The sequence below is a fragment of the Cricetulus griseus genome, unplaced genomic scaffold (genome assembly GCF_003668045.3).
Source record: "Cricetulus griseus strain 17A/GY unplaced genomic scaffold, alternate assembly CriGri-PICRH-1.0 unplaced_scaffold_98, whole genome shotgun sequence".
In the NCBI taxonomy this organism is placed as follows: domain Eukaryota; kingdom Metazoa; phylum Chordata; class Mammalia; order Rodentia; family Cricetidae; genus Cricetulus; species Cricetulus griseus.
This window is the reverse complement of record NW_023277441.1, coordinates 32,951-56,100: the sequence shown is the minus strand read 5'-3', so window position 1 is coordinate 56,100 and position 23,150 is coordinate 32,951. Positions and strand designations below refer to the sequence as shown.

At 44.0% G+C, this 23,150-nt stretch overlaps 2 protein-coding genes across 2 annotated transcripts; both read right to left on the bottom strand.

Moving 5' to 3' along the window:
* Positions 1 to 1,196: 1,196 nt before the first annotated feature.
* Positions 1,197 to 4,599, bottom strand: LOC100768212. Its single transcript, XM_035453946.1, has 6 exons — positions 4,536 to 4,599; positions 4,170 to 4,228; positions 3,678 to 3,814; positions 2,667 to 2,733; positions 2,173 to 2,494; positions 1,197 to 1,213 (listed from the first exon to the last, which is right to left on the bottom strand). The coding sequence occupies exons 1-6, from the start codon at positions 4,597 to 4,599 to the stop codon at positions 1,197 to 1,199; spliced, it is 666 nt and encodes a 221-aa protein (XP_035309837.1).
* Positions 4,600 to 18,381: 13,782 nt separating this feature from the next.
* On the bottom strand, positions 18,382 to 22,831 carry LOC100769265 (doublesex- and mab-3-related transcription factor C1-like). The gene is given in 9 exon segments (XM_035453945.1): positions 18,382 to 18,490; positions 19,465 to 19,607; positions 19,790 to 19,850; positions 21,160 to 21,293; positions 21,595 to 21,653; positions 22,073 to 22,230; positions 22,305 to 22,356; positions 22,359 to 22,407; positions 22,784 to 22,831. Coding segments are annotated over 9 exon segments (813 nt in total).
* Between the last annotated feature and the right edge of the window lie 319 nt (positions 22,832 to 23,150).

The window sequence follows — 23,150 nt, the reverse complement described above, 5'->3', positions numbered from 1 at the left end:
AAATATACTGCTCATTCAAATTGAGTGTAAAGATACGAATGAAAGATATAGTGCCAAATTGCTTCTAAATTGTGGTCAAAAGGTTTATTGTTTGCACTCCAAATTTGAAATACTTTCGAGTTTGGTGGTGTGGAGCAGGGAATTCTAAAACCATAATCAGCGTGTAAGTTAAAAGCACAACAATATACGTGGCTTAATTACTAAAATGCGATTGCTGACACCACATGATTAGAGTCCCAGAGGACTAGATTCTGGGAGCAAAGGGAGGATGAGGTTGGAACTTTTGCGACAAACGTGACATAGGACACGAACCGCTTTGACAATGTCTTATTAGTAATCCATGTGTTATAAGGTGGAATGATATGCTTTCTGCCAAAATCCCAATTCGCTCTGCTCACATGGTAAAGACTGACATGCCATGCCATGGGACAGGGAAAAGTCCTCTTTGGAGGTTTTACTACACAGGCTCAAGTTGGTAAGCCAATAAAGGGGCTGCGCCTTTGACAAAGGCTTCTTCTACCTGATGCCTGGTCATCTTGGTGCCTTAGTAAAACGGGCTGTCAATAATAATAAACTATTAGCTAGCTTAGTGCCCGAGAAGAGAAAGCACTGTTCCCAAATATCCAGCTTACATTGTTTAAGGAGTCAGCCTGTACTTCTCAGTGCTTTACAACAATAAAACTTTATTCGTGTTCACACACAGACACTAGATGCAAGTGAAGTATCCTGGCTTATCTAAAGATATGGCTCAAATAGGATCGTTCAAGTATGCAAACAATGAAGGGACAAAAATTGCTGCCATCGTTATGGACTCAGAACCTGTGAACAGACAGTTCACATTATGTTGCACAGTTCATCTTTTACAACACACAGAAAGATTCACATCCTACAACGGAAAACAAATAAGAAACAAACAAAAACAATGCAAGGTCCAGAATACACCACAACAGTTAGATCATTCCCTACCTCAGGATAAGATTTTTGAAAGCCCACAACATGCCTAAAGCCTTAAGAAAATGAAATTAACAGTTTGAGCTGGAAGTACACTGCAAATTCATAAACAGGCAGCCCTTGACAGGCCAACTTCACAGCTCTCTTAGGGCTAGGGTGGGGTGATATCAAGATGTCCAGTTGTCATTCAGTGAAGCAGAGCGTGTAGGCTGAGGTGACATCCAGAGGCAGGACAGCTGCAGTCTTCACTCCCCATCAGGACCTGCAGACAGAAACAAAAAGGCAAAGTCAGATCACAAATAGGTCATGACCTGGCTCTGCAGTCATAACGCTGTGGACCAAACAGCCTAAGGTTTCCACTGGGACCAATGAAGAGACCTGTCCCTACCTGAATTCCCTCAGTGCAGTAGTGGTGCCACCATCAGTCCCTGCCACAGGTCCCTTTGGGTCAAGCCCAAGATCTCTGAAGAAGATCCTTGCTCTGACAAGAATCCTGCATCTTTCACCCCGGCCCCAGAGTTCCCGACATGGCTTACATCGCCCACCCAGGTAGACCTCTGTGAGAAGCAAGCTCTCTGGCCTCATGTGGCATCCTCTGGTTCAGGATATGTACCCAGAGTGACTTCCCAATCACTCACACAGTGCTATGCACTGGCCATTTTTACTCAGAAGCCTTCTTTTCCAGACTCCCTGGCTATGAAATTCTCTTCTGAACTCACATATCCCTTCCTCGATGGACTTGAGTTTTGCTGGCAAAAGTCAGCACGGGAAGGCATCCATGTTCCGTGTCTCCATGGAAACTGTCTCAAGCCAGCATGATGATCTCCCTCCATTCCAGACCCTTAGCCCCTGTGCATATCCTCCCAGTCCTTCTCAGGCTGCTGCGAAGTGGGATACAACTGTGGGCCGGGAGTCATTCTTCCCTCTCCTATTCCTTCCACTTCGTACGCTGCCTGAACTCCAGAAAGAACTTGGCACCCTGAAGGCCTCCCAGTTTTCTTGACTTCAGGGTGCTGGCCCTGTGCTGTTGAGCAAAACTCTTGATAAGCAAACATCTGCTGAGTAGACTCTGGCTGTCACTTCTCAATCAGACTGAAGAGCTCGAGGCTCAGGCCTTCAAGTCCGTGAAACCACCCACTCTAGCTACCAGTATCTGGGCACTAGCCCTCCAGTGTCCATACCCTATCCACCCCCACGTTCCTCATTCAAGGAGCCAGCTACCTGGTATGCTGCGTGTCTCCTCCCAGGCCTGAGGGGAGTTGTGCAGAATCAGGAGAGCCTCGGCAGCATCCAGTACCTTCTGCCTATCCACCTCAGCAGAGACAGCTCTCTGGTTGGAGATAGCGGGGATCTGGGTGTAGACTTCAGGGCCCTGGTTGGAGGCATCATTGATCTGGGTGCAGATTTCACGGCCCTGGTTGGAGGCATCAGGGAGCTGGGTGCAGATTTCACGGCCCTGGTTGGAGGCATCACTGATCTGGGTGGAGTTGCCAGGAGCCAGGTTGGCATTGCCACGGCCCTGGAGACAGATGTTGCTGGAGACCTGCAAAGGAGGAGACATGAGAGAGTGAAATCAGGCAAGACACCTCCCTGACCACAATGGACCCTTCAGCCTCCAGTCCTTTCCACCAAACATGCGTGAGCTTCTGTATGAGCTTCTTCCACGCAAAAAGCCCATCCCTTCTAAGGAATTTGACCCCACTCCACTCATTTACCAGGACCTGTGCCGGCAGCACAGGAGGGATGGTGTTGATGCAGGGCTGCAGGACCACATTAGAGACCCTGAGAGCAAGCAGAGGAGAAGCCGGGCGGTTAAGGTCTATAGATGACAACTACCGCGAGTACACATGGAAAGCCGGGGACTCTGCAAGGTCAGTCTGGGGGAATGCGAATGGCTGTGGACATTAGGACTAATGACACTAGTCCACTGGGCCTGGGATTGATCCTCCCCCTGATTGACCTGTTTTCCCTCCAACCTCCTTCCATAGATCATCCCCAAGACCCTACAGTTTTGGGAAGTCTTTCCTTCCCCGGTACACTGAAGATGACCAAGAGTCTTTCTGATTTGCACAGCACCAGGAAAGATGGGAGCATGGACCTCATCAGAGACTGGCTCTTGCCTCCATTTTGCCCACTTCCCACCCATCATGAAGGATAAGCCAAGTTCATCTAGCAGACACATTCTCTGCTGGCCTGGAACATTTCCCTGGGCCTCTCTGGCCCTTCCACTTATGCCTTCAGATTTCAGCAGAACCTTCCCTCACATCCATTCACTTCAGTGTGGATGAATAATCTCAACATTTTGAAGGCCCTGCCTGCTGTATGCATCCAGCTTGTCCTCTCTGATTCTGCTGTGTAGAATACTTTTCTAAGCATGCCCACAGGAAGTGAACGGCTCAGAAAGATACTTTCCCAAGCATGCCATACAGGAAATACTAAATCTGGGAGGACCCTGTCCTGCAAGTTAGGCTGAAATGTACCTCTGTCATTCTCCTATACTTTTTGGTCCCTGTTTCCCTCCGTCTCCCCTTCCTCCCTTCCTCCCTTCCTCCCTTCCTCCCTTCCTGCCTCCATCCCTCTCTCCCTCTCTATCCTTTTGAACCATGTCTTCCTCCCCCTCCTGTTCCTCCTCCCCCTTCTTGCTGCTCCTACCCCCATAGCACCTAGCACGAGTTTGACACAGTACCATTAGCCACAGTTGGCTCCTTGGTCTCTGTTGTACTCACAAGCAGGGTATAGTCACAGGCTGGCAGGGATCCCATGACAAAGCAATCATCATTTGAGGACTCAAAGTCACTGGAGTACAGTTGATAGGTATGAACGCTGTGGGCCACTGTAGCACCACAGGCACCTGGGAGATTTCCTGCAAAGACAGACATCCATGTACAATATCAGGTCTGCCCACCAAGACAGAAGGGATGGGAATGTTTTAAAATGGTGACAGCCATGGGGAATGGCAGAGCTCTCAAAACCTTGGTGACAGCCATGGAGGATGACAGAGCTCTCAAGACCTGGTGACGAACCACACAGTCTCACCTTTTTGTTCTTTCCTGTAATTGAGGATACTGAGGCCCAAAGAGAAATTATTTTCCCAAGGTCATACTGGAAGCACAGGACAGGACTGGTGCTAGAACCTCAGAGTTTAGGGCACAGTTGAAATTGTCTGGACAATGCCCTCGGGGCTGGAGCCTCTCCCTGTAGCAACTTAATTTTCTTACCTGCCGAGGCATGATGTGAGGCTGGACTTCAGATGGATAAATGGCATTCTGTTGCTCATCTGTAAGAGACCACACAGCTCTTGGCCGTGCCTCCCTTCCCACAATATTCTTCTGAAAGTACCTACCCCCCATCTGAGGACTCAAGTCACCATCAGTCTTTTCAATACCACACCCAAAATGTCTCTCCTGTCTGTAGACACGTGATACTTGGCACTGATAGGACCCCTTATGTATACCTGGACAGGTTAAGGTCTGGGGAGGGTTTGCCCAGGGTCAAGTGGCAATTCTGTGCCATGGCTGGTGACAGAAGCATATAGGATTACTGCTGCCAAACTGAGACCTCCCTCCCTGACCAGAAACACTCACCCATTCTTCCTGATTTGGTGGGACGCTTATTGGAATTCATCTGAGAGTTGGGGTCCTCAGCCATAGTCCTTCTCAGGCCTCAAGTGAGATGCCTCTTTCTCTGTGTACACTGTCCTCCACAGAATTCACAGTAGGCAAGGCTCCACCAGACTCCCTGAAGTAGGGGATGGAATCATGTTAGTCACACATACAGGAGGCCTGACCTCTCCCCTAGCGATATTACACTCCTGAGAAGGTGTACTTGCAGGTCTGGAACAGGCAGAAATGTGTATCACCTCCGATTTGTTCTGGTGGTATGGGTGTCACACGATCAGAGCTAACTACAGGCAGGTTCTCTGGGACCAAGTTTGACCCCCCTCTTTGGTGATCTTGTCCTGTAACCAGCGTAAGGTTGGAGTCACAAGTCCATCAGAAAAGAGAATGCTCATCAAGTTCTGTGTTCCATGGCTCTAGAGTTAAGAGAGGTCATCAAAATGGCCACCAGAATTCCACCCCCTCATAACTCTATGTCTGGTGCCTAGAATCTTCCTGTCCGCCATCCTGTTCGTCGATGTGACCAATTATCCCTCCCTTCTTTTCACCATGGAATCTTGTTTTAACCTTGGTCTCACTTGGTCACTCAAGAATCTCCACCACACAAGCCCCTCTTGCACATTGACTTCTCTTAACATCCTGTTCTTCTAAGCCGCACAGAAGGCTGATCATGACTTTGCCTGATCACCATCACTGATGCCCACCCACACTCATTCACATTCACACACACACATTCACACACTCATACAAATCTGCACACACACTCCCCCCACACACACACACCCTTTGAGGCACAGACAGGTGTGCCCTTGCAACTTCTTCAGCAATTACCACACTCTGTTGCTTTACCCTGTGCCCTGCCAAAGCCAACTGCTTCCTGGCTTATGGCTCAACCTTTAGTTGGTTCCCTAAAGTCCCAACTTTAACTTGACTTCTGACTGTCCACATGGAAGTGAACAAACTTGGTTTTTAGCTCAAGGGATGCCATATGCTCCCTCTTCCCTGGTTATGGTTTATCATCAAGCCCCACTTTAATCTTTATAATTCCTTGATCCCCTTGGAAATCACTGACCATGTGCTCCTCATGGAATTGTGTTCTTCCCAAGCCAACTTGGCTGCCTGCTGCCTGAAATCCCACTGCACGGGAGGCTCAGGCAGGAGAATGATGAATTTGGTGGCAACTCATAACACTGGGACAACTTATTTACAATAATTTACCACAGTAAAGATAATGTAATAATAAATAAATGAATAAATAAATAAATACAGATTGTTGTCCTCTAGAGTCTTGGACCTCTTTCATCTATCTTCCTGCATCCTTTTTTTCCCCCAGCATTCTTCTGCAACCGAAAAAAAATTATATTTTTGACCTAGTGTGAAATGCTATGCCTGCTTCAAGCCAGTTGATAGTTCCTCAGCAGTCTGTTTTCTCGGGACAACATACTCTGCTGTCATGAAAACCCATGCCTTCTGTTATAGCCTCTGGCAAACCTTCTAGATGCTTCTCCACATTTCACCAGTGGCACCCGAGCACAGCTTCTTCTCTTCCTTGACAGTCCCTCCCTCCTGCAGTTCGAAGAGCACAGGTTCTCCTCAAGAAACCCGGCCATCCTTTTCTGCCCCACCTGAGTCAAAAGTAGCAGAAGCCTCCTTCAAGGTCCTGAACCTGGGAACACTTGCAGCTATTGCTCCATGAGAGGGCGGGGTAGGTGGCCACAGGCTTCGCCTCTCCAGCCTTGTCCCTGTAGACTTGCGTGAGGAGGCAGAAAGCTGAAAGAACTGGGTTGCCCAGAGATAAGGGAGGTGGGGAGAACAGGACAAGGAATGTACAGATCTTATTTTTGATACCAGGCTGTGTTTACCTCAGTGTCCAGCGGATCAGAAGCAAGGAGCTGAGCTCTGAGGGAAGATGCAGAGCTCCTTGCTCTGCCAACTCAGTTTCCTGCCAATGAGGTGTGTGAGTGCTTCTTTTCTCTCCTCAGCAAGTGTTGTTTCTGGACCAATGAGCTTTCAGACTTACTCCCCTCACAGCGAGTTTGTCGCCACCTTATGGCTGCTCTGTGGCCTACACTGACCCACGTGACCCGTGTTCTCAGTGTCTCTGGGGGAGAGAAATGAGACTTGCGCTCTCTAGTGGTGTTGACCTGGGTTGCCTCCATGGGAAACGTGAGGTGCCAGTGCTTTCAGCACAACTGCCTGCAAAGCTCCTGTTCACCTTTCCAAAGTTCATCACGTGGGGGTAAAGCCTGGCATCCCCTGTGCCACACATATTTAATTCCAGCACTCCACCACACGTGTTTAATCCCAGCGCTGGAGAGGCAGAAGTAGGGGGATCTCTGTGAGTTTGATGCCGGGTGTGGATTATGGAGCGAACTCCAGGACAGCCAGGGCTGCACAGAGAACCCTGTCTCGAAAGACCAACAGGGGAAAAAAGTCAGCATGCGGGGACTAGATCGATAGCTCAGTCTGTACAGAGTAACCACGAGGAACCGAGTGTGAACCCCAGAACACATACAAAAAATGCTGACTGTGGGCTGGTGGTGTTGCATGCCTTTAATCCCAGCTCTCTGGAGGCAGAGGCCAATCTGGTCTACAAGTTACACAGAGAAACCCTGTCTTTAACCCCTCCCCCAAAAAAGGCTGATCGTGGAGGAAGGGTCTTTCAATCCCAACACTGGGGAGGCAGAGACAAGAGGAACCCTGGGTCTTGCTTGCCTCTTCAAGCAAATCTGAGATCCAAGTTCAGTGAAATACAGGTGAAAGAAGGTGAAGAGGGATCGAGCGAGCAAGACACACAGAGTCCACCTCCTGCCTCAACACGCACACATACACAGGGGAATGTGCAGCCACACACTCATAACCCACCTTCAAACCATGTTTTGGGTAATTTCAGGCAAATATGAATAATTGTACACAGGCCCTATGTACAAACTTTAACCTGATGCTTTATTACTTTAGAGCAGTGATCCTGGGACATCGCCTAACTTCGTGATGCCTGTAGCTTCTTAGGTTTCTAATTTTTCTTCCTCTTTTGTCCTTTTAAAATTTATTTAAAGATTTACTGATTCATTCTATGTGTGTGACTTTCATGCATGCCTGTCTCTGTGCCACATGGGTGCAGGGCTCTCAGAAGCGGGAAGAGCTTCTGGGACCCAATTTTGTTGTAGATGGTTGTGACCTACCATGTGGTGCTGGGAATCTAACCCAGTTCCTCCGGAACAGCGGCCTGTGCTCTTATCCGCCTACCCGTGTCGCTAGCTCCTAAAAATCTTTTGAAAATGGTCTCACTATGTAACTCAGGATTGTCTTCGACTGGCTGTGTAGCCCAGACTGTCCTCTAACTGGCCTCAGCCTTCTGAGCGCTGGGACTACAAGCACGAGCCCCATGGCGAGCTCACAATGGTTCCTTAACGTATTCTGTTGAGCGCCATGCTTGTAGTCTCAGATTACAGGACCACGTGTGGGAAGCAGAGTCTGGTCTTGGACAACGTTTCTGTTCTTCTTGCTGATGGTGGTTGTGTTTTGGGGTGGGGACAACCTTCGAGAACTAGTGCAGGGTGAAAGGATAGCAATTACCCTTCTTTCACTGACACCCTTAATAACTCCGTGCAAATCTCCTTTCATGTATGGCCTCTGCTCTCCGTATTTCCCGGATGCTTTTCAAGCAAATTTCATTAAGAATGCTCACCTGCAACTCTACAATTGCAGGAACAATCCACTTCCCTCGCCTCCTCTAGCTAAAGACAAATACAGTGAATGCTCTTTTATCTAAACCATATACTCACATTGCTTGTTTTACCAGGTTCTTGTAGGGAATTGAAGCTTCACCTTGCCTTTTAAATGTTTCAACCTCTTCCCCTAAATTGCTTTGGCATGCATCTCCCAAGAACTGTGTAGTGTTCCCAGGTGAGCACAATAACATTATCTCACCAAAAAAGTGGCTAACTGCAATTATTAGCCAGGTTGTCAGACTGTCCATATTTAAATTCTCCTACCTGCCCCATTAAATTTTTTAAAATTTACCCTACTGCGCTGATGTAGGTGAGCACAAGCAGGCAAAGAACACCCTTCCTTCTCCCATGTCCTTAAATAGGCTTCCAACAGAAGGTGTGGCCCAGGTTAAAGGTGTGCCTCCTTGCATGAAGATCTGGATTAAAGAAGTGTCCTCCAGCCTTGAGATCTGGATCACAGTAGTGTCCTTCACTTCTAGGATTATAGTTCATTTTAGTTACAGTTAATTTGACAGCCAAGAATAGCCATCACAGCTTCATGAACTGAAAAAATAGCAGTTCTCAGTCTCTCTAGTATAAAGACAGACATTGTTGGACTACCCTGGATGGAATCGTGTAAACCAATCCAATACATCTCTTTTTAATGTATACTTATTCTATCAGTTTTGTTCCTCTACAGGTCTTGACATCCTTGGGTGTCACATATCAGATATCCTGCATATCAGCTATTTATATTATGATTCATAACTGTAGACAATTACACTTATGAAGTATCAATAAAATAATTTTATGGGTGGGGGGTCTCTCCAGCATAAGGAACTATATTAAAATGTTAAAGCATTAGGCAGGTTGAGAACCACTGCTCTAGAGCAACATAATGTAGTGTTCATGTGGGTACATGTACATATTCATGCAGAGCCCAGAGGTTGAAACCAGGTGTCCTTCTTATTCATTCAATATCTTATTTTTTGAGAGGTTTCTCACTGAACCTGGACATCACCTATCTGACTAGGTTGCCTAAACAATTAATTTTAGTACTCTGCCTATCTCTGATCTCCCCTACCAGCAGTACTGAGGTTACAGATGCCAGCCTAGATTTTGTGTTGGTTCTGGGGGATCTTGCCTGATAGGCACTTTACCAATTGATCTATATACCCAATCGGGGAGTGGTTTGTAATTCTTTTCTTTCATTATCTAGTTTAAAGGTATAGTGTCGCCTGAGACCATGATTGTGAATCATGGTGGGCTTTAGCAGTATGAAGAAGTCATTTTTATGACAATAACAACACAGCCAACATGGTCTAGGGCAGCAATTCTCAATCTGTGGGTGGCAATCCTTCTGGGGGGTTGAATGACCCTTTCACAGGTATTATATAGCAGATATCCTGCATATCAGATATTTACATGTTGACTCATAATAGTAGCAACATTAACAGTTATGAAGTAGCAATGAAAATAATTTTATAGCTGGTGGTCACCCCAATGTGAGGAACTGTATTAAAGGGTCACAGCATTAGGAAGGTTGAGAACCACTGGTCTAAGGATTTACAAAGTTTAGTTTATGCATAATATTAAAAATTAATTTCTATTAACCTGAACTACATTCCTTTAAGTTAAATTATTATTTGCCCCTGTGAGACAAATGCTAATATAGTAATTCAAAAGAGTAATAGAGAAATGTTACAGTTTGGACCTTTTTTGGTTTTTTTTTTTTGAGACAGAGTTTCTCTGTGTAGCTTTGGAGCCTATCCTGGCACTCGCTCTGGAGACCAGGCTGGCCTCGAACTCACAGAGATCTGCCTGCCTCTGCCTCCCGAGTGCAGGGATTAAAGGCGTGCACCACCAATACCCAGCCAGTTTGGACCTTTTAAATGTCTGCCAAAATATAATGTATTGAATGAAGGCTTGGTCCTTGGGGCAGCTGGATTCAGAGCTAGAGCCTTTGAGGAGTGAATGTCTTGTAAGGTCTCTGACTCCATTGATGGATTATTATGTTTACTATTATTATGGTTATTATTGTGTTTACTGTGATGATGATGATGATGATGATGATGATGATGATGATGATGATGATTCATACCTGTGTTATCAGCTTGACAGAATCTAAAATCACCTAAGAAATGGCCTCTGGTCATGCCTTTGAGGGATTATCTTAATTATGCTAATAGAGATAGGAAGTTGTGTCAGTTGTGGGCAGTACCTTTCCCTGTCTAGCACCCTGAACTGTATAAATGGAAAAAAGTGTAACAGGGCACCAGACTTTAGTAGGCCCTGAGACCTTAACAAAACTGAGGCCATGATGGAAGTGCCATTCGGGCTGTAAAACTCAGCATGTAGACAGTACCACTTGTCAAAACCAAAGACCTAATCCACCAATGTCCATAGTTATTAGAAAGTCTCCAAAGTTATTCACCTTGCTTTTTGGCTTCTATATTTCTGTTTCTGGTTAACTGTTCTTGTTAACTGAAGTATGTCGACCCAGACCATGGTTTTTGTGCTTAAAAACTCACCCTGAGAAAGGCTCACTGCTGCACTAGGATCCCACCCACTCAATATAGTAGTTGGACAGCTAATAAAGAGTTTCTTTTTACTTAAACTTGTGTCCAAGTAGTCTTTTATAGTGAATACCCCACAGCAAAGGAAATAAGCAAAAGCTATCTCTTTATGCTTCCTAATTATGGATGTGATGTAGCCAAACGTATCTTGAGCTCTGGGCTGAATTTCTTTGGTCAGGTTATTGTATCACAACAACAGGAAAAAGAAACTAAGGCAATGCTTCAGTGGTCTATTGGGAAGTAGTAGAAAGGGTTAAGGACTAGTTGAAAGAAGTGGGCTATTAAAGGGTGTCCTCGGCAGATATATTTGTCTTTGTACCAACTCCCTTTCTACCTACCATAAATGAGCCAGTTTGCTTCACTGTGTGCTCTTCACCATGATGCTCAAGTGTAGGTTAGAAAACCTATTTTGAGGCTGGGCAGTGGTGGCGCACACCTTTAATCCCAGCACTCGGGAGGCAGAGGCAGGCAGATCTCTGTGAGTTCGACACCAGCTTGGTCTACAAGAGCTAGTTCCAGAGAAAGAAAGAAAGCCTATTTTGAAATTTACTTATATAACAGTACCAGGGGCACACAGCAGAACCCAGAGATCCCTGGACACCTCTACGAACACTATTTGCTTACCTTAGCAATATGCAAGAAGTTCCAGCTACCACAGCCAGCCTCAGCCATCATGCTCTCAAATATGAATAGCAAGTCTGCTAAAGAAGAAGTGCCCAGGCTCCTCCATCCCTCTTGGCTGCCTATACTCTTTGTACTGTGGTCAGTGGTACAGGAAGAGGTGTCCAGACGGCATCCCATAAGTGACACAGAAGAGAACCACAGCAGGCACTGGATAGGTTGATCAGAGATTAAGAACACTTGTTGCTCTTGGAGAGGATGCAGGTTAGTTCCTAGCACCAACACGGCAGTTCCCAACCCTCTGTGACTCCATTTCCAAGGGTCTGAGTCCCTCTTCTGGCCTTTGAGGGTACCAGGCATTATGTGGTGTCTGGCTCCCGTGCGCACACGCGCGTGTACACACACACACACACACACACACACACACACACACAGAGACAGACACACACACACACACTCACACACACACACACACACACACACACACACACACACACACACACACACACAGAGGCAAATAGTCATACACATAAAAATAAACATTAGTCTGAAAAGAAAAGAAGATCACCACAAACGTGGCATGGCAACGCACGCTTGTAATCCCAGCTGTTCTGCTGGTTCTGTCAGGAAGATCACAACTTTTAGCCCCATGTAAGCCATATCATGATTTGATGAGATCCTTTCTTTAAAAAAAAAATCGCATCACAGCAGTTTAAAAATTTAAGGAAAAATAAAATAGTTCAACTCAAAAATTATTCTTGCTATTATGTTTTTTATAATCTGAATGTAAAGGAATAGTTTTCCTTGTGGCCTTCCCATATGGATTTAGTTCTTTTTTGACTCTTTCCACAAATGTGTTTCTGTTCCCCATCTCCTTGCCCCGCTCCCCACTTGTATGCTTCTAGCCCAGTACTCCACTTTCCACTTTTATATCACATGTGTCTATTACCTTCTTTATCCCCTTCCTTGATCCTTTTCTTCCCCTTCTCATGGGCCCCTTTATAGTTTCCTAGTATCTACCTACATTTAATCCAAAATATACATATATAAAAGTTAGAAGTTATGATCCACATGAGATTTACATGAGATACTGTATTTCTGAGGTGGATTTAATATTTTCCAATTCTATCCATTGTCCCGTAAATTTTATTTTCCTTTGTGGCTGAATAAAATCCAATTATGGACGTGTACCATATTTTCATTATCCATTCATCAGTTAGTGTCCATCTACACTGATTCTATTTCCTCACTACTGTGGAATAGAACAACAATGAGCATAGATGTGAAATGTCTCAGTAATCAGAGATAGTGGGGACACACCCAGAAGTGACACAGTTGGAGTATAAGAACTTCTACTTTTAGCTCTTCAAGAAACCTCCACACTGATTCCCATAGTGACTGCATCAGTTTTATACGTCTACTAATAGTAAGGATTCCACTTTACCCACAAACTCACCAGATTTTGTTGTTACTTTTTTCTCCGTTATAACCATTCTCACTGAGCTGCAACAGAAATTCAAAGTAGTGCTAATTTTTTACTTCTCTGATGGCTTTAGATGTTGAACACTTTTAAGATACTTATTGGCCACATGTTTCTTTTGAGAACTGTCTGTTCAGTTCACTGGCCCATTATATTAATTGCCAATGTTGAAAATTAGATGTTTTGAAGAACAAGAATGACATACTTGTATACCACATGCCCTAACCTAGCTAGGGCTGTGGAGATGGCTTACAGGGTGGAGAGGTTGCTGCATGATCATGAAGATTCCCATTACACATGTAGAATCCAAAAACCATGGTACAAGTCTCTAACCCTAGGGCTAATGGTGGAGACACATGAATACTGGGGGCTTACTGATCAACTAACTTGGCTTAGATAGCAATCTCCAGATTTAGTGAGAGTATGTCTCAAAAACAAGTGGAGAAGCTGAAGAGATAGCTCAACAGTTAAGTCTGCTCTTGCAGAGGACCCAGGTTATGTTCCTAGAACAGTAGCTCACAATATCCAAAACTCCACTTCCAGAGATCCTACCCCCTCTTCTGACTTCCATGGGTACCAGGCACACATGTGCTGTATACATACATGTAGGCACAGTTCATACACATAAAATATTTTTTTTGAGATGGGGTTTCTCTGTGTAACAGTCCTGGCTGTCCTGGAAATCATTGTGTAGACCAGGCTGGTCACGAACTCACAGAGATCTGCTTGCCTCTACCTCCCAGTTCTGGGAACAAAAGTGTGCGCTACCACCACCCAGAAAAATAATTTTTTAAGATAGAGAATGATAGAAGAGAAAACTCACTGTTGCTCTCTGGCATACATGCACACACTCATGCAAGCATACATAAGCAAGAACACCACACACATGCACACAACACATAAAAGAGGCAAGTATACTCATACACATGTGTACACACACACACACACACACACACACACACACACACACACACACACACACACACACACACACACGCAAACCAAAGCAACACCTTCTTGTTGTAGAGCTGCAAAGACTATTAAGTCTTACATCACTGAAAGAACAAGATTTGGAAACAGCAGGTGTTTCAGGCGTTCATGGAATTTCATTTTAAGACATTCATATGAATTGGATAGTAAGCATCTCAGATGTCCTCTGCATCATAGAGATAATCCACACAATAATCTGCAGAATTACTGGAATAGTGAGTGAAGAAAAAAAACAAGATAACAGGCCCAACAATGTTATCCCCGCCAAAGACAAAGGTTCACACTTACTGTGTGTACTGACCCTATGAGTATCAACCATGGGATTCCAGCCCTCTGATGCAGTGGGAGATGCTGACAAACAGGGTTTAGGACAATGAGGGAAACCAGTGAGACAGTATATACATCAGGGTTACAGACGATGACTGCACAATCACAAAGAGCCTGGAGAGGAAAAGGAAGCTGAGGAAATTCTGAGTTACCATCTCTACCTTCTTGTAGCTAGGCAATTCACCTAAACATGAGTATGAAATTTCAGTGATAGGAAATGAACTACAGAACAGAGTTGATGGGCTTGATTTTTACTGATTTAGCAGATATTTCAAGCTATGGGCATCATCTATTCATCATGAGCTTTTTGTACTTTTGGCCTAAAGCTATATATTTTGGGTAATGAAAAATATAGGTTCTATTAAGTCTAGTTATTTTTCTGAACACATCTTTATGATTTCAAGATTGTTTTGGACCTGGGCAAGTTGAAGTTTTTACAAATTTCATTTTTAATTTGCAACAAGAATTTCTGCTATAGATCTTTCAAGTGTCAACTGCGGAAGTTCTTGAATGAGGAGTAGCAAAAGAAAACAGAACTCACTTGTAAATGCTATTAAAGTTTTTGCTGGCCTTTTCAATCCTCCCAGAGGAACTGTTCAGCTGCCGCTTCTTGCAGATTTAGTGCAGCATTCCTCCCCACAAGCACCAAAATGTCTCGTCAGAGAGTTAGTTTTTAAGAACCACTGAGATTCCCAGTGCTGCTCCAGTGATTGAGCCATGTCCCTTCCTACTCCCGACTGTACAGAGGATCATAGGCCATCACCCTCAGCAAGGTTGGAACCATTTCTTTGTTTTGCTGGCCTCAAAAGAGTGCAAGAAACACTACCAGACACTTCACTTTCTGTTTCCACCTTGGAAAACATCAAATACCTAATATGAGACTGAAATTTGACTTTGCCTCTGTAAAATCTTGGCCTTGGGGGGGTTCTCACTATCTGTCTGGCAATTCAAGAAATGTCAGTGTCTTCACATGTGGATTACTTCACTGGGAAAGATTTAAATTACATGATTATCAATTCTTGATGAAGAACTCCAATTCAAAATTTTTTTCTGTTGCCTGTTTAGATTTCATTGCTTGAGAATTGAATTGAAGCCAATTCTTGATTTGCTGTAGTGTCTCTGCAAGGGTCCTCCCTCTAGTTACTCATTGATCTCCTTTTATTCACATTTCATTCTCCACTCTGGAGTGTACAAGTGTCTCAGGGATTTCATGTCTGTGCTGCCATTTGTGTTCTTATGAACTGTGCACTGTTGTGTGCAATGTAGTGTTAATTCACATATTTCGCTGCTACATATCTCAGTCTGTTTTATGCTGATCGCTTTCACTAGGTAAACACTTTCAAATCTTTGCCTATTTAGAAACTATGTGAAATTGAGTTTATCAGTTGAACAACAGGCAGGGATTATTAGATTTACTGAAATTACAAAATACATCAATATAAGTGGTGTCTTGTCTCACAAAGATAGTGTGGAGGTTTGGTGAGTTCCTGTGCTCCTTAGCCTTCAACTCTGATGTATTTCTAAACCAGTCTAAAATAAAAATATTTATTTCTATTTTAACTAACCTCATAGCAACATTTGTCTCTGTACACTAATGTGCATTTCAACCTAAATGATTTTGACAGTACATTCTGCTCAACATTTTCAAAAATCCTTTTGTTATTCAAATACTACCTCCCCAAAGTTTTTTTAATATGTTCTTCACCTTTATGGCAACACAATGCTAATTGGATTTACTTTGAATAGTCTTCTTGGAAAAAAGATGGAAAGCCTTGGACTTCTTAGACTGGCTCTTCCTAGATCATAACAGTTAATTGCTAAATTGTCAGGTACTTGAGAGCAGCCATTCCTAAATGCAAGCAATTACTATAATAAAAAATTTATAAACTTACCATATTCATTATACTGTAAATGAAGAAATATAATGTGTAGTTAAAATTCATCAATCTCTAATTATTTTTCAATATCTCACTATTGTTCATGTTCAAGTGGTAACTTAAAGTACTAACATGGAAAAAATATCTCCAACTTGGGAGTTCATTGACATTTTGATACTGTGAATTCAGTAAATGAGACAACAAAGAGAATTCCCCTTAAATACACTTTCCCTTAGAAAGCCTGTGCTTGGCCTGTATAACAGCAGAGATTCTTTTACCTTAACACTTCTTGTTCAAAATAACCCACTCTAGAGATGCTCTGAAAAGATGGATATGTTCAGACCTGACCAATGGTGTCATATAAGATATAAGAATCAAAATATAGCAGAGGTAAGGTTTTTAAACTGTGAACTGTGACAGTACATGAGAAAAGGAGATATACCAAAAAGCTTAACACTGTACATTAGCATAGATATCCAAAGAGAACTAAAATATACCAGACAGAGACTTGTCAATTATAAAACACTGGGAGGGGGAGAGTGTTAGGTCTGAAAACCCCCGACACAAAGGCAATAATCCTCACAAAAATGAAAGGGCCCAAGGAAATAATAGTCTCTTTCCTTCCTCAAATATCTGTTGTGTTATTTCTGTTGTCTTCCCTCTTCTTGTGCAACATTCTTCTGCCAAAATATATTTCCCCCTTTAGCTAACTCAAATGTGAACCAAGGTGAGGCTTTGACCAAATACTACTGCAGGAACATGATGTCATATTCATGTCACTTTGGGATCATGGGAAGAAAGAGGATATGAGATGGACTTCAGCCCAGTTTAATTCTCCAAATCCTCATTGATTTTATGTGTTTGTTTCTCTGCCATCAAATAGAGAATATAAGAATCCTGACTTTTCACAGCCTCAGAAGATAAAAGAATTGTAGTAGTTGGATATCATCATCATCAAACAGGTGTCATTAAAAAATAGAAGCAGGAAGCCAGACATGATAAAGCATATTTATAATCTTAGATCACTTGAGAGGCTCACCACAAGATCTTTAGAGGCCAACCTGAGGTACACAGTGAATTCAAGGCCAACCTGCATTACACAGAGAGACCCTGACATTTTAAATGAGGCAGTAAAGAAAGGAAGTAAAAGTACAATTAAAAATCCAGATGAAGCTATGTTCAGTTAGCTAGCTCTCTGCCTGGTGAGACCTGCAGTTCATGTGTTTGGAACATCGATCAAAGACTCAGAATATTCAGACTTTAAAAATGTTCTTAACGCCGGGCGGTAGTGGCACATGCCTTTAATTGCAGCACTCGAGAGGCAGAGGCAGGTGGATCTCTGTGAGTTCCACACCAGCCTAGTCTACAAGAGCTAGTTTCAGGACAGCCTCCAAAGCCACAGAGAAACCATGCCTTGAAAAAACAAAAACAAAAAAAAAATGTTCCTATCAATCACTCAATGTGTTACCCTGGGTAGCAAATAAGGGGTACTTTTGAGAAGACCTTCTGACTGATATCTGCTGCATCAAGGTTTGAATTTTTCACTCAATCATTAATTTAAATAAATGATTTGTTAACTTGGGACTTGGTGAAGGTAAACAATACTCCTTGATATTTATCTTATACTGTTTTTAAAAAACAAGTCATATTTTTCAGTGCCTACAGCACACGTTTATTATTTGTTCACACACATATGCCTAAACACAGAGTGAAAAATCTTCATGATTCCACATGAATGATTACATACAGGAGTGTGCCATTGTATATACAGTCACAGGACAAATGAAACATTTGTGGCATACAAACCCACTCAGAATCCCATTGATTGATCACATCAGATCACACAATACTGTTTCTCTAAGAAGCATCAACAGCAATTATTCCAAAAGAATAATGGATAGAGGTGTAACATCAAACTTGAGTTGAGTAAATGCTCCATGTCATAAAAAAGGGTCTGAAAGCTTATAAAACTCCCGAACACTTAAACTAGTAATAATTTTTTTAAAAAGACAGGCATGGTGGCTCATGCCTTTAATCGCAGCACTTGGGAGGTGGAGGCAGAAGAATCAGGAATTCAAAGTCATTGTCAACTATATACTGAGGCCAAGGCCAAGCTGGCTACATGAGAACTTACTTCAAAAATAAAAAAAAAATTAAAAATGTTAGTCATTTCAGACATAAAACAGGATACCAAACAGGCAGTGCTCTAGTTAGGCCTTCCACTCTGGGCTCTTAGGTCAAGAAGGACATGCACTTCAGATGTCCAGTAAGTGAGACAGAGGTGGCAGACGGTGGTGGCAGGTAGGCACTAGAAGGGGCAGTTCTCGCTCTCCAGCAGGACCTGAAAGGAAAAGCAAAATACAGAACCAGATTATATACATGTCATCACCCAGTGAAACCCTCACACTTTGGTGTCCCACCCAATCTAAGATTTGTCACTGAAACCAAAAACAGACACACTCCCTTATCTCTGGTCTTGGCTCTACTGCTGCTTCTCTTTCAGTCAAACCTGAGGTCTATATATATGATCCTCACTGTGTTGGAGAAATGCTACATTTCCTCAACCCCTCTCCCAGGTTTGCTGGCCGAGCCTGCATCACCCACTCTGCCAGACCTCTGTGAGAAGCAAGGTCTCCAGCTTCACTCATTACCCTTTGTTCCAGTATGTCCACCACCCAAAGTGGCTTCCCACTAACACACTTCATTAAGGATTTTGTTGTTTTCTCACCAGGAATCAGCCTTCCCTTCCAGCCTCCCCAACTATGTAATTCTCCTTTGAGTTCATGACTGGATGGAGCAGTGAAAGTGACTGGAAATATTTAGGCTGGGAAGCATCCAGGCTTCACATCTACATGGAAAGCACTGAAGTTGTCAGCATGATCTCGTTCCATTCCCAACTCTTATCCCCTGGGCCTGACTTCCCAGTAGTCCTCCCCAGTCTATGGTGGAGTGGAGACATTGCCTTGGGCTGAGAGTCATTATACCTAATTCTATTTCTTCCATTTGATATGCTCCAGTAAGACATGGCCACGTTGGGGGGCCTCAGTCTACAGGGGTCTTTTGTTGTTGCTGTGGTGGTGGGTTTATTTTTACTTCAGGTCCCAGCGTTCGCTGTTGAGCTAAAGACACTTGAGAACTGAAGATTCACCGAGAAGCCCCTGAGTAACACCTCTTACACCAAACTGAGGAACTGAAGTGTGGGATCCAAGGTGATCCAAAATCCGGCTTCCCGGGCACAACCAGTTTACCACAACCCCTCCGACTTCCCAACTCCCCCCACCCCATGTTCCACCTTGATGAAGACAGCTACCTGGCATGCTGCCAGGCTGTTGAAGAGACAGAAAATCAGGAGGAGGCTGACAAGAGTTTTTCAGGGTCAACAGAGCCTCAGCAGCCTCCAGCTTCCTCTGCCACTCTGAGGTAGCAGCAACAGAATCCTGCTTGGTGGCTCTGGGGACCTGCAAAAGAAATGACATTAGATAATTGCAGCTGGGAAACCACACCTCCTCCCACCAGCACAGGTGCCCCTTTAAGTGCCCAGTTCCCTCTAGCACCTATCCCAACCCCAAGGCTTTTTGCTCTTCCCATCCACTATGCTCATTCCCTCCCAAGAACCTGGACCCCACTACTTTGCCAAGACCTGTGACTGCAGTAGAAGAGGGCCAGGGGTAGCACGGGGTTGCAGGATCACACTTGAAAATCTGGAAACAATAAGAGGAGAGGCCAGGGGATTAAACCCTCTGGTGGAAACCTACTACCAGAACACATAGAGGACCAGGGGTTTGCAAACCAGGATGGGGACATCTGAATGGCCTGAAAATGTTAGTCCTTTTGAACTAGGCACTTCTGGGTCCGTTTCCTTTGGAAACTTCTATATGTTTCTTGAAACACTAACTTATCCCAGATCTTTCTTCCCAGGTCTATAATGTAGATGATGATGAATCCAAAGTGACTATGCTGCAAAGTAGCTGGAAAGATATGCCCCTCCTTTTTCAGGGGCTGGCTCTTGCTTCCATTTTGCCCAATCCCCACTGCTTATGAAGTGAGGTGTCAGTCTCTGTTCAGATGATGTCACTAAATGACAGGGAACATGAGAATTGCCAACACCTCCTGTGGCTGTTTGAGCAGACTCAAGTTTCTGGAACACTAGATGGCTCGTAATGGAGTCCCAACTAACTGAAAACCCTATAATTTGGCATCTAAGCCCAGGGAGTTGCCAGCTTTATGCCCTTTGTCTACACACACACTGCCTGGACATACTGCCCACCCCATATACTCTCACATAACTCGAGTTGTGTGCTATTTGGACTCATTGGGCAGTAACTCAATATGTTCGTAGATGATTGGGCAATGTATGTGTATATGCCAGTGAACACACACATTAAATGAGATCTTCACCTCAATGCTGGTCTCCAGAGTCTGCTTCCTGGGAAACTCACTGTGACTCTGTCTCCCTCCCCATTCCCAAAACTAGCTGAGAAAGGAAGAAAAGAACCCACAATGGAGGACAAGCCAGGCCCTTCTCTAGGAAGTTTCCTCTGCCACCTTCAGCATTCCTCTAGGTCTCTATGGCCCTCCCCAGCATGACCCCCAATTCCAACAGAACCTTCTCTCACGTCCATTTACTGTAGTATGGAGTAACAGCCCAGGCATACTGAATGCTTACTGTGTGGTATGCTTTCTTCTAGCTCTCTTGTCAATGTTATAAATGTAGACTGTTTTCCAAGAGTGGCTACTGGAAAACATATTCTCGGAAAGATGAAATCACTTATCCGAGTCCCCAAGATTGGGAGTTCTCAAGCCTCAGTGTCCTCTCTTCATCGCTCCTTCTAAGGTACTGCCTTCTTCTTTTCCTTCTTCTCTTCCTTCTCCTCTTCCTCTCCTGCTGCTACATTTCTTCCTCCTCTCCTCTTCTCCTTTCTTATTTGCCTACCTCCCATGGCACCAACCACAGTGTTGAACATGGAATAATATGAGATATGACTGGTTTTAGGTCCTTATTCAACTCACCTTTTGGCAGAGAGACCACGAGGGTCCCGGGAAAAAGAAATCATTGGTTTCTGCTCTGAGGTCACAGGAGTATAAGGCAGGATTGAACGTTCTCTTCCCTGGCTATGCATCAGAGTTCCTTGAGATTTTCCCATCTGGAGTAAAGACAATAATAGGAATTTGGGTACCAGGCCAACCATGAAAAGAGGAGAGGTGAACATGTTGTAGGATAAGCACAGCAACCCAGAATGTCAGAACTTGAAGACCTTGAAAATCACTGAGGCTTACCTTTAATTTTCAGTTCATACTAAAATCCAGGAAGATGTAGTTAATCCCAATGTCACATAGTAAATCATGGTAGATTTGGGGATGGAACACATGTCATTAAGACACAGTACATGGGGCCAGGAAAGTAGCTTCTGGAAGCACCTCCCATAAGCAAAAGAGTCTCCTTACCTCCTGTGGTGCTTTGTGGTACCTGGCCTCACTCTTGTGCACAGTACTCTCCTTCCCATCTGTAAAACACCAGGCACAGCTTAGACAAACCTCACTGTCACCATCATTCCAAATATTCCAGCCCCACTTGGAAGCTTTGTCACACTATGGATCCTTCCCAGCTCTTGGATAGCTTTCTTTTTCTAGTGAATGGACACTAGGGAGACTGATGCAGGAGGATCAGAGGTATGATAACATTTTGGGCTAACTAGCAAGACAGTATCTCAAAACAACAAACTTACCACTCAACAACAAAAGTCTACCTACATAAAATATAAGCAACAAACTTGGACATTTCTCCAAAGCACTTGATTCCTAACATTAGTTTGATGAGTGAATACCAACAGCCACACTGGAATTTTAAGACAGGGATACTGACAGAATAACTAATGTTCTCTCCACCTAAATTCAGCTTCTTTTACCAGCCAAAGACACTCACTGCAGTTTTCTGCTTCAACAGGCAACCTCTTGCCATGCTTGTAGATTTTAGGGGCAACAGCCATATTCTTTATCAGTCCTTGGTCCAGGTGCCTCTTCAGCCTTGCCCCCTGCTCCTTCCTTGAGGCCCTCACAGCATACAAGGGCCCATGTTTTCCCCTAACATGAAAGATTGAAGGACTGAGGTCAGTAATGTGCAAAAGGCCTGATCCTTACCTTGACAAACATGATACTCACAAGTGCAAATGTGACATTTGTGGGACTGGAAGAGGCAGAAATGCTTTTAATCCCTGATTTGGATAGTGATGCAATGGTTGTAGAAGTTGTCAGAGTGGCCTATAGGTCTTTTGGAACCAAATCCTTTCCCCCAGTTATGTCCACTGTTACATGTGGAGTCAGAAGAGCAGCAGGGTACAGCAGGTGTGGTTTTGTGTTCCATGGCTTTAGGGTCAGGAGTGGAGGTCAGAAAAGCACCTGGACCCCCCATCTCCAGGTTACTTACTCTGTCCCTAGAAAGCAACATCTTTAGTGACTGGGACTTTACTATCTATTCTGCTCACTGCTGGAATAAGTTTTCACTCCCTTATTTCCCTATGGTGTTCTCAACATTACCTAGGCCTTCTTATATAGTCTCCTTCCCAGAAGTCCCACAAGTATGAAGCTCTTCACAGTCCCATAGAAGTCCAACCTGATAATGTGTTTTTCTGCTTACCTTCACTCCCCACAATCCATTTTCAGGTACAGATAGACAGTCCTGCATCTTCAACAATCACTACACTCCATTCTGTTGCATCATTAATTGCGTTCCTCGTGGCCTTCATTCATTCACTTCCAGCATGGGATTTTATGTCCCATGCTCTCAGCCAGTAGTTTCATGAATTCCATATTTCCCTTAACTTTCCATTAAGGATGTTCTAACACTTAACCTTAATCTTGACTATCATCTTGACCCCCCTTTACACTCACTACCCTCTTGATTCTCATTTTAAAAATTATATTATTCTTCTGAATCAGTGTTGATAACCAAAGACTTTGATCTCAGTACTCGAGAGGCTGAGGCAGGAGGATCAGAAGTTTGA

Coding starts and splice junctions, on each gene's coding strand:
- LOC100768212 (XM_035453946.1), bottom strand. CDS start 4,599: ATGGCTGAGGACCCCAACTCTCAGATGAATTCCAATAAGCGTCCCACC. Junction 3,815..4,169: donor CTCACATCATGCCTCGGCAG/GTAAGAAAATTA, acceptor CTGTCTTTGCAG/GAAATCTCCCAGGTGCCTGT. Junction 2,495..2,666: donor TGCTGCCGGCACAGGTCCTG/GTAAATGAGTGG, acceptor CCTCCTTTGCAG/GTCTCCAGCAACATCTGTCT.